We start from the raw sequence: 11,726 nt of genomic DNA on the forward strand, positions 1-11,726 counted from the left end.
TAAAATGTTTTGTACCTGTTTTCCCTGGGGGGTGTTTCTTGGTTTTTGAGACTTAGTACTGCCAGTAAGATGAGTTTTACTCACTTTAAATATATTTTGGGACACAAAAAAAAGATATATTACATGTACGCCTTCTGAGGTCTCTTTCAAGAAAAATATACAAACTATTTGGTATAAGGCTGGGTGAAGATTCAATTTGATCATTTATTGACATGGAATTGTATTGCGGTGATATGGTCATAATATTTTATAATTTTAGTCAGTTTAATTGTTTGTTTTTTTTTGATTTTGCAAATAACTGCCATAACATAATATATATAAATACTAAAAAAAACTCAATATTATGACATTGATTTCAATCATATATACTTAAGCTTTTCTTAAAACTTTGGAGCACTGCCAGCAACAAGTGGTTTACATAGCTACATAACACGTAAAATTTGGCATGAACTTTTGCATTTTGGGGGTACTGTTCTTACAATGTAAGGAAGCCAACAACTGGCAGCAGGGAAAAATCTTTTCACAAAAAAAAGGATTTAAATCATGTGGGCAGCAAGTGAGACAGGAACAAGCTTTCATTTGATGGACACCTAATATTAGAAGGTTTGTATGAAGGCAATCTGGTCTATGAAGTATTTTTTAAACAGGAGTATATTTTTCAAATCCTGAACGAGAGACTATATGATCAAAATTCCTCTCCAATATTAATATCTGTGATGTGAATTAGGCTGCAGCTAATGAGTTAGCTAAACAGCTAAACAGTTAGTCTGTCAATGTTTTATTGATTTATTGATTCCTTGTTTAGTCTATAAACTCAAAAAATAGTAAAATACTGCCCATCAAAATTACCCAGCGCCCAAGTTAACATATTTAATTACTTATTTTGTCTTTCCAACAGTCCAAAACAAAGATATTAACTTCACTATCATAGAAGACTAAGACAACCAGCAAATATTCATATTTGAGAAGCTGTTACAAGTTAATTATTGGCATTTTTAAAACATGACTTAAACAATTATCAAAAGTGTTCCCATCGAATATGATAAGTTGGGAATGGCAGTGTTTGGTTAAAGATGAAGACATTAGTGCAGGTAACAGAAAAGAAGTATTGACTCTGAATATGACTGTGTTCATACTTTGGATACACCTGTGGCATAAAACTTGATGTTTGAGGGGATCATATTTAGGATAATAATCTTCTAATTTGTGTTAAATTAGCAAACTAAAGAACATAATTGTGTTGCACATGTTTACCAGGTTGTAAATGTTTATATATCTTCACACCATCACAGCTTCAGTTCTATCAAGATTCCAACGGTGTCAACCAAATTGACCAGTTTGAAGCAGGTTTGAAGCAGCTATTCAATGAACTACACACGTATTTCCGTATTCCCCAAACCATTTGCGTCAGTTTTTCAGCGTAGCACAGTGCTGTGAGCTAGCGTGACGCCGTCCCTGGGTATCGGCAGCTGAGGGAGGCTTAAAGAGACAACAGGAAAATCATAGCAACTTTAGGGGAAGAGAAATGAGAAAGACACCCACGAACGAAGAACCATGACTTCGACAACGTTTCGATAGCTACACTTTAAAGGTAACATGCTCTCCTTTGGCGACAGAAATGTATTATTAGCGGTTGTTTTTTTAAAGACGCCGTCGCGCCGTGCACTAACGTTCTTGCTAATGTTTCGTGTGCTAGCCTGCTAAATGGCTAGCTAGTAAGCTAAGCGGTAAGACATCCCAGGCTACTATTGGTGTGCAATCGGTTGTTTAGGATTAAGGAGTTGCCCGGCAGTGGTCAGGGTAATGGCTGTAGCTGGAATCTGAACTCAAAAACGATACACTCAGGTGAAACAACGATCCCTTTTTTCTTATCGATAACGTTACTTAAGTCATTGACATTATCTCGTTAACGTCGCTTGGGATTTCTCAGTTATTAACTGAGCATTTAACGTTTCTAACTAACCAGGTTAAGGTAGCATGGGGGAATGCAAATCAATGAATATTTTATGCTCGGTCCTGCTTCGACTTGTTTTATTTGCATTAATTCGCTAACTGTTAGATGTCTTGTGTCCTTATCGTACAGTGTTGTTAACAGATTAGCTGTTAACATCGTTAGCTGTTTTTTAATCAGGCGTTGGGCCAAGAGGATCGGTGTTTTTGGTTGGATGCTGGCTATATGTTAGCTTAAAACTGCTATGTGACATTTCGATTTAGCTGCAACAAGCGAATGGACGTAGATTCTACATTAATTTACCGTTAAATGCTGTAACGTTATATATACAGTGCAAGAACACGGGCATTGCGTACGATTGAACGATATCAAGCTAGCTCGAGCTTGCTAACTAACGTCAAGAAAGCTTGTCGTATCTGGCCTTATCCGCCGAACCAGCTAGTCTGATGTTAACCCCAGGTTTTCTGAAGACAGTCGTCGACGGGGTTTGCTTGTAAGATTATATTTTGTTTTTGTCATCTCGTATTGTTATCGGAAAACAAGCTTCGTGTTATCAAGGAGAGAAAGAAGGTAAACCGAAACTAACGTTAAATGACAGCTGACAAGCACTATTCATTTAGCTGTTAGCTAACTAGCATTAACATAAGCTTTAAAATTTAGGAGCTGTTAACCGCAGTAAGGAAAACTTGTCAGTTTGGTCCGGGTACTACTGTTTAATGTCAACTTGAGGCTCTGTGTTGATAGTTGTATTCATATTTGTGACGTTTGAAGTCGTCTTGCGTCGTGTTATTACAAGCTAACTGAAACTGTTATTGACTACGTATAATAACAGCAAGCTGACGTTAGAGCCACAGTCTACCCCAAGATTTAGAGATATCGTTCATGTCTCCGTATTATTTAAGTTCCAACTCAAAACTTATACATATGTGACTACTCACTCACTATATTTTAAAAAACTTAGTAGCCATACCAAACAGCTGACATTAAAAACAATACCCAACTTCCTGAAATGAGACGGTCTAGATATATGGGCCAAGATTGCCAAAGAGTTACCTGAATTTATTTAGGTCTTTGTTGTTTTTCAGGAACATCTTTATCCTTTCTCATTTTCATACATTGACATACTTTTTCTTTAAATGTATGGAATAGTAATGTTTTTTGGCTCACCTTGACAAATGAATTGCCTGGCATAATGCACTTTGCCATTTCAGTAGATGTGATCATTTGACAATCTTTTTCACCCACCATGTTTATTGTACTTCCAATCTTGTGACTAGTTGACTTGTTTCATTTTCTGCAGTATCACCATGCGTCATGCTACAAGGAAAACAAAACAGTGCAATGATTGACTGCATACCTGGTCCATAAATATGTTCTCTAGTACTGATAGAATGCAGTCATACACAAGATTTTCAGTGGATTTTTTATGGGTTGTGTTGTTGTTTATCTAGTCATACATGCACCTCTAAACGTTTTAGGCTTCAGTAACTAGTGTAGTTTTAATATAGTACCTCCTCAACAAGATGTCAACTGTTGTTTGTTTCCTGGTAGATCTGCAACACGTCATACAACCAGTCAAAGTTATAATTTAGAAACTTCCTTAGAATTTCACAGACAAAAAGTTGATCAGTTAAAACATCATAATGGTACTTTATTTTAATTGTTTGTGGAATAAACTTTGTGTAGATTAAAATCAAAAAGCTGCTCACTCACCATCAGCATACTTATGTCTAATAATACTGCATTTTAGTTCTGTTCTTAGTCTGCCAGACAACTGAGCCAGCTGTAGACTAGACTGTGTCCAGATCCTTCCAATAATATGCTTACCAATGATGCAAATGTTATGATGAGATGACCATTACAGCAGTCATTGATCCATGTAAGTGCCTTTCCATAGGAAAGAGTAGCTGCCCTCACTAGTGCCTGCATTACCTGCTCTCTTCAGCACCACCAACATCTTAGATCATGGACATAGGGGAGTTAGGAGAGCCGCTCTGGACAGAGACGTCTGCAAGGGATTGTTAACGAAAAGCTGCACAAAGTTACACTGCTGTGAAAGCTGAAATTATGATTGTGTTTCATGTTGTTTGTGCCTGGTACTGCTTCTATAGAAGTGTATGGCTTAGTCTGATATCTTGTCACTTATTTATACTTTAGTCTAATTTATAATAATTCAACTTTGTGATCTACTTAATCTCAGTTAGGCACTGTTTTGGGTTTTAAAGAATATGTTTAATTTAAAAGAAAATGTTTGAGGTCCACTGTGGAATATTTCCGCTCATATTGATTGCTTTATTGCGCTGGTCTAGAGCAAGCTCTCATTTCAGCTGTAGTAAGCCGTAAGCTGTAGAACAACCACACTAGACATAGTTTGTCTAGTCTTCAAGTAAAATGTTTTAAGTTGAAAATTGTAATCTGTGTGGCCACGAAGTGTCATGGGAACAGAAAATGACTGATTTGTTAAGTTTTCCAGTGTAATGGCTTATATTGATTCCTTCACAGATTATGCTTATATAGTGTTTCGCAGTAACAAGTGTAGAAGGGGATATCTACTAGAGGGTATCTCATCTGCAGTTAGTGAACGTAGTGAACATCTGTTTTCTTCATTCTTTAAAAAACAGGCCAAAGGATATTGTAAAAATAATTAAGGAAATTAGTTTACTTGTAACAGATGATCTGTTGCTGTTACAGGGTATACAGAAAACCATCTGAATTTTGTGAATTTTTGCTTTTGCAGATCTCCAGCTGACATCAAACCCATCCGTTACCTGTCTTCCTCGACGCTGTTTCCTCTAACTCTGGGTTGCCCCGTCTGCTTTGGCCTCGCAACATGGAGAGTGTCCACTGTGTCACTAAAGGCTGACTAGAAGGAATGAGGCACTCCAGGAGATGTTCCCAAGTGGCCTTGTGGATGCAGTAGCTGGGTTTCGGAGTGCTTTTTTATGACTAGTATTGTATGTGTGTCTGTGGGCACATCCTAGCACAACCTGCCTATTCCTCAGGCAGGGACATGCTACTCTGAGACTGGAGCTGGAGAAACACACAAGGAAGGAGCCCCTCTGGTAAACAAGGAACACAAAGAAAAAGGGAAGCATTCAGAAAAAGAGCTGTCTGATAGACACACGGGGCACTTAAGCTCATTTAAGTGTCTTTTGAACCATTGCACGTTTTAACAGCATCACCTTTCCTCTGTCCTGTGAGCTCTGTCCCCCTCCCTAAAGCCTCCTCTGTCGTTGTTACTGGAGTTTCTATGGTTTGCATGGCTGGAGAATAACCGTGGAGAGGCCAGGGTATCACAAGCTTATGGATTTTGACAAGAGAGGGGGCAAGGGAGAGACAGAGGAAGGGAAAAAGATGTCTAAGACAGCAGGCAGCAGGACTGGGCATGGGGGCCGGAGTTCAGGGACCAATTCTGGAGTTCTTATGGTTGGCCCAAACTTCCGTGTGGGTAAAAAAATCGGGTGCGGGAACTTTGGAGAGCTGCGGTTGGGAAAAAATCTCTATACTAACGAATATGTGGCCATCAAATTGGTAAGTGAACCATCAGTTGGTTGGTGAAGTAACATAGATATATGAACTCACAGTTTCACTTGTTCACCACACCACTTTTCTGCTACATCTCCAGTATCTATCTGCATCCTATATTAATAATCCTGCGTACTTTATGTTTATTATGCATTTTTTTAGCAATTAAGTTTATTTTAATGTTCAGCAGACTCTCCTTGTGCAGTTGACTCTTTGACCTAAAAGAGACAGATACAGGAAGTAAATAGGAGCTGTCCCCCACCCCCTCCCTCCCACAGCTTGGCCCCATGTACTGTTAATGAGTCAACCATATTCTGCCTGGGTTTATCAAAGAGGTGATGAAGAGTAAGCTGAGACTAAACTGGATAATATCTTTATCTGTCTTGTCTTTATAGAAGGACAGGCGTTTGTTTTCCTTTTTCAGCATTTCTAAGAAAGGGCAAACTGAAAGTAAACTCTGCTCTATTGTTCTGCAGCAACATTTTTCTCGTTCCACAAAATGCTTCTAAACAAGCCTGATAAGGCCTACTTGTCCATCTGGAGTGAAATTAATACCTTGAAGGTTGTATAAAATTAGCCACTCAATCTAAAGCAATCATTTCTGTAAAAGCAACATTTTCAGACTTCCTACCTACTGAACATTTTCCTCAGTCAGTAGAGTTTGTCAATTATTGTGGGAGCTCTCTCTCTAATAATCTCACACCAGGACGAGCAATGAGCAATCAATAATTTACTGTCTTTTTATTTTATGTCAGCATGAACACTTTTTTCAGTGTGACTGGTTTAGTAGCATTTAAACAGGCTGTGAAAAACCACATGAAATGTCAAGGCCACTTTGTTTTCTTAGATTCTAGGCCAACCAGTGGCTGCTCAACCATTTCCTCTGCACATGATTTCTTTGCTATAAATGTGTTGCCACTTGTAGCACTTTGATCACTGGCAGATTTTTTTTTCTCTCTCTGACAATGCCTTAATGTAAGCAAAGTCTTACTAAAACTCTACTGGTTAAGTAGTCATGCTGGAGTTGGGGGACGCTTGGCATCTTCTCTACCACATCTGTGTATGATTATCCTTAACATTTGTATCTCCCAGCGAGGTCATTATCTCTGAATGGGTATCCAGCAAAGGATTTGCTAACCACATAGAAGGCAGAGGTTTGCAAACAGCTGTAATTGCAGTTCTCTTCTCCTCTCTGAAATCTTTAGTTGGGTTTGCTGCCCCCCCCCCACCCTTTGCCTGTGAACCCGCCCATCTGTTTGGTTATTTTTATCCCCATGGTGTCCAGCTATATCTGGATCTGGCATTAGGGCCATGACACTGCTCCATGAATCTCGTGGCCCACTGGACCAAGTGTTTTATCTGAATGTATAATAGTGAGAGAAGGAAGTGCGCTAATGGTGTCAACAAAGTTCGACAAGGCCCTGGTAATAGTGAGGTCTGATTATCAGGAATCAGGCTTATTTAGGATTTCATTTTAAGGACTAATTTCAGATGGTAATTCATGTTTTCTTGTCATTGTTTTTGGAGCTACAGTGAATACTGTAATGGCTTTGTTTGATGTTCACAAAGATCTCTTTTAGGTTATATTTTCAACATGAACTAAACAAATTGGACTTGTAGTTTTAGGCCTGTACGCTGGTGTTGTTACGCCTGACATGGAGAGGGCTTCTCCCTTGTTGACTCTTGGGCTAACCCAGACTCTGGCACAGTTGTCTGTCCACATGTTTCTGTCTGTCCTGATCTCACAGCCTCCCTGGGGTAACTCGGTGAATGTCACTCCTTGTCCATTTACGCTTTTGTTTTGTCAGTGGCTGTCACTGAACTCTTCCTTATGGACTAAGACAAATAACAGTCCTGCTATCTACGACCACCTGCTAACACATGCTTGACATGAGTAGGGTCTCCTCTGTCTGTCAGTCACTTCAGTGGTAACTGCTGCCTTGAAGATAGAATCTCTAAAATAATTGTTGGCAGATTATAGGGCTAGAAAAATGTGTTGATGATGTGTATTTTTTAGGGCTGAACAATTAATCAAAATCTTATTGAAATTGCAAAATCTTACTGAAATGCAAAATTTGTTAAAGGCAAAATGTATGTCAAAATAACCATTTAAAATGAATTCTTATTAATTACAGACATGTCCTGACTAGGGCTGGATGGTATATCAATATATGAGGTATACCGATATAATTTCAAAAGAGATATGAAATTAGACAATACCGTTTATACCGATATAGTTTGATGTTGAGTTAATTAATGTTGCCGTAAAGTCCTGCCAGCGTTTGCTCCCACAAATGAACAAATGGTAGCTTTGAGTGTACTTGCTTTAGGTCTAATGCACAAATACTGACATCTTGAAATGTGTATTTCTCAACTTGAACAAAGTTAAATGATAAACAATTTTTATAACAAAAACTAATAAAACAGATGTAAAACAGAGCAAGGAGCGGAGAACAGCTTGAAGGAGCAAATATTGGCACCCTGGCTCTTGCTGAAGTTACATCTGTCCATTGCAGAGACACTATCCACAACCTGGAGGAGGAACTACTATACATGAGTGTATTAGTATAATATTATTCATTATGTAGCACGTCAGACTTTTTTTTTAATGTCCTGCCCCATCCAGGCTGTGATTGATTGGTTGACGAAATGTGACTGACAAGCACATCGGCTTTATTAAAAGTTGAACATGTTGAAGGCACTAATACAGCTAAATGGCTTGCTAGCCAAACCTTCCTTATGAGAACCCAGTGGGAGCGTGGATAATGAGCAGACTGCAGCACACACAGAGAAGAGAGTGTCTCACACACTTTTTCTGTTTTATTAAATCACACCCTTTTTACGGTTATGTAATCACACCTGATGACATCGCAATTGCGATTAGATTAATCGTGTAGCCCTAATTTCAGCTATAATACAGACTTTGATATAGACTACACTCCTTCCAGTGTTCTCCTTGCTATTGCCATTAAAATAAAGTGTTTTAACTGATCAACTTTTTGTCTGTGAAACTCTAAGGAAGTTTCTAAATTATTACTTTGACTGGTTGTATGACGTGTTGCAGATCTACCAGGAAACCAACAAGGCGGCTTTGTTAAGATAGCAAATTGTAATTTTTTATCTGGCTGGTTAAAACTAGTTTAATCTCTCTCCTTTGTTGTAATGTAATGAATTGTAGATGCCAACCCCTGAAAGACAGCACGTTGTGATTACTTATTGTTGAGCTGGTGCCTTTATGTGCTGAGTGTCTTGTGTGCTAACTTGCAGAGTTGGGCATGTAGGTAGTCCCTGTCTGCACCTGGGACAAAGGTGAATGCCAGTGTCACCCTGCTCCGCCACGTGATATCACAGATAGAGATGTATGGTGGGCCAGTGCAAGAGATCCTCTGTCAGAGTTGATCTGGAACTGCTGTGAATGTTCCTGCAAAAAGCAAGAGAGAAGGGGGAAACCACTGAGTGCTGAAAGGTTGCCTTTGTTAGCAGGCCTTGTTGACACACAGTGGTTTAGTCTTCGGTTCAGCTGGATGCATTCTCACTCTGACAAACGCCTATGTGATGGAGGCAGGCCCATATAGCCACAGCTATAAGTACACTGCAGGCTTTACTCCCAAGGGGAGATCCCGGTGTCTTAAAGAAACAGCAGTATTTAATGTCTGCTTTCTGTCAAGGCTTGCTGTAGAAACTAGCACTCATCAGGGTCATTTTAAAGGGTAAAGGGACACCGCCATTTCCATCAGTACACTTCCCTGCCATGATGACATAACTGTCCACTGAGAAAATGACCATCTAATCCTCCCCCAGAACATTTTGCACATCATGTATCATACTGTTCTTATTTGATCTTGATGTCTCTCTCTCGCTCTCTCGCACACTTTCTGCCACAATCTTCAGGGTGCTGTCTTATCAAGGTCATCAGCCTTAACCCCATCGTTGTGTTAGCCATGGGTCGAGGACACATGCACAAACCCATCTAATCCATGCTTTGGGCTAAGAAATCCAATTGTATAGGTTTTTGCTGACATTTCCACTAGTCCTCTCTGTAAACAGTTGAAGCTACAAATGTTACAGCTTGTATTTTGTTGTAGCCCCTTTTCATGTTGTTGGTTATTCATTGACAGATAGGTGCATGTGAGACATGCTCCTTGCAAAGCTGGTATTATCAGTAATAAGTTATAAACCAATTGGAGGCCTCTTTGTGATGTCAGACACTTGAGACACAATGACAAGTGGTTGTAATATCTACCCCAAATGGGTGGAGAGTAAAAGGTGAATGTTATAGTGTTGGGACTTATTGTACAGCATTGTGCCTTCCTTAGTGGGGGGGAGGGGGCTGATATTGGAGTGATCATCTAGGAGACAAACATAGTTAACACAGAGACCTACTGTGCATTGTGTGCCATCAATGAACATACAGAGCAGTGTTTTACCATGGTATGTTTGCAGTGCTTATTCAAGGCATGACTGGATTTGTAATTTGAAAATGAAATTGCCCATCGCCACCCAAAAAATACAATGGTAGTCCATACTTCTTATCTTGATCCATTGTCTTGGCTGAAATGATTGTAGGCTGCATACTTGAACAGCTGAAGCTAATTAAGGTTAATTCCATGAGTTGGCCAAACCACAAAATTAAGCACTTGGATTTTATCTGACTGGTAAATTTGCTCTGTTGGGGTCTGTACCATTTACACTTAAGCAAAGATGTTTACACTGTCGTGTCATTTTGGTATTTAAACAGATAGTAGACTGTTCAAAAAAACACCACAGTGGGTGGTGGTGTTCGCTCGTAAAAATTGTTACGAGCGAACAGGAAAAATTATTTACGAGCACAATGTGCGAGTAACTACAACCTACCATAACCCCCACCCGCCTCTGTGCTAATCGTTCAAAACACCCCTGCTCTGAGTATTAGGTAGGACATGACGCAACGCTGGTGTCGATCATTTGAGAGCTGTTGAAATGGATAACCTTGCTTGTCCATATCATCAATAAAAAATAATTATAGGCTACCAATCAACTACTATGGCTTCAACAGGTGGCATTTTATGCAAGGTATCGAATGAAGTACTCTGTTGGTATCGGTATCACTTTAAGGGTTACTAGTTTTTGTACTGGTATTGTAAAATTTTAAACGATAACCAACACTAGTGTGTAAACATACGAGGAAATGGACATTTTTAATGTTGCTTTTAATGTACTTTAAATTTAAACTAAACATATAACTATTATGTTCATACACATAGGTAACAAATAGGGGTGTGTGTGTGCCCGATGTAAGCTGGGATTGGCTCCAGCCCCCCGTGACCCCTGTACGCAGGATAAGCGGTTGATGATGGATGGATGGATATAAGAATCAGGTTAAATGACTGTAATATCAGAGGTGTCCCTCCTATTGATGAACCCACAGACAATTATCACCTAACTCTGCAGTTCCTCTCAGCTCTATACAGCATTTTAGTGTATTTAAGCTCAATGTTTTGGTTACCCAAACTCCAGATATACTGTTTGGTTCAGTCTCACCGCTCTCATCAGTGTCATGTTCAGCTGCAGCAGGCAGATATAAACAAAGAATGCTGGTGAAGACCATAAACAAGATAATATTGGGCTTGCAGTTTGCCAGATAAAAACTTCAAATAAATGATAGTATTGCTCTGTCTCTGCTTGATGTGAAGCTTGGCAAATAAAAGTTTGTCACCTTGTTAGCCATAACCTTTTTGAGGCAGTGCTTGGTCAAACGTGTTTGCGATGTTCAGCTTGTTGTGGAGTTCTGCTCCCAAGTGGCCAGAGAAGATTAATGATGCTATAAGTATTTCATCAAATGTTGTGTATTGCTTCCAAAGAGCACATGTACTGCATGGTATGGCATTGTGCTGTATGTATGGAGAAGGGTATATTGTCTCTGGCAGACCTTTTTTTTTCTTTGATGGTCTCACTGACGCAGAGGCATAAGAGTAAGATGGTTTATATGAGTGAAGCCATAAGACCGGTCAAGTCGTGATACTCTAAAGGGAATCTGAGGTGTTGTGCTAAACTCTCCTGTCTGCCTCCCACTGAAGCATGATAAGCAGCTCTTGTTGCAGTCTAGCTCAGCAGCTTACACCAGCTCGTCATGAGGCAGTTGTCAAATAACTGCGAAGGCACAAAAGCTCTATCAGCATGTTTGGCTAGAAATAAAGTGACATTTTGACGATTTAAGTTCTTCCCTACCCTGCTCGGGCTCTCCAAAGAGCATGCTGGGCAGACTAAATGA

At 39.5% G+C, this 11,726-nt stretch overlaps 1 protein-coding gene across 5 annotated transcripts in view; it reads left to right on the top strand.

The window, feature by feature from the left end:
- Positions 1-1,436: 1,436 nt before the first annotated feature.
- The window catches only part of csnk1g2b (casein kinase 1, gamma 2b), a 42,621-nt gene continuing 32,331 nt past the window's right edge, over positions 1,437-11,726 (top strand). For 4 of the 5 annotated variants that reach the window (XM_038715413.1, XM_038715416.1, XM_038715415.1 and 1 more), the window contains exons 1-2: positions 1,437-1,591; positions 4,689-5,482. In XM_038715413.1, the coding sequence (XP_038571341.1) occupies positions 5,255-5,482 (228 nt within the window). In that variant the 5' untranslated portion in view covers positions 1,437-1,591; positions 4,689-5,254. Of the gene's footprint in view, positions 1,592-1,715; positions 1,846-4,688; positions 5,483-11,726 lie in introns of those variants that run through there. The other variant, XM_038715414.1, reaches the window with a different exon arrangement.

The sequence above is a fragment of the Micropterus salmoides genome, unplaced genomic scaffold (genome assembly GCF_014851395.1).
Source record: "Micropterus salmoides isolate LMB-PRFRI ecotype aquatic unplaced genomic scaffold, ASM1485139v1 Ms_hic_scaffold_13, whole genome shotgun sequence".
NCBI classification, from domain to species: domain Eukaryota; kingdom Metazoa; phylum Chordata; class Actinopteri; order Centrarchiformes; family Centrarchidae; genus Micropterus; species Micropterus salmoides.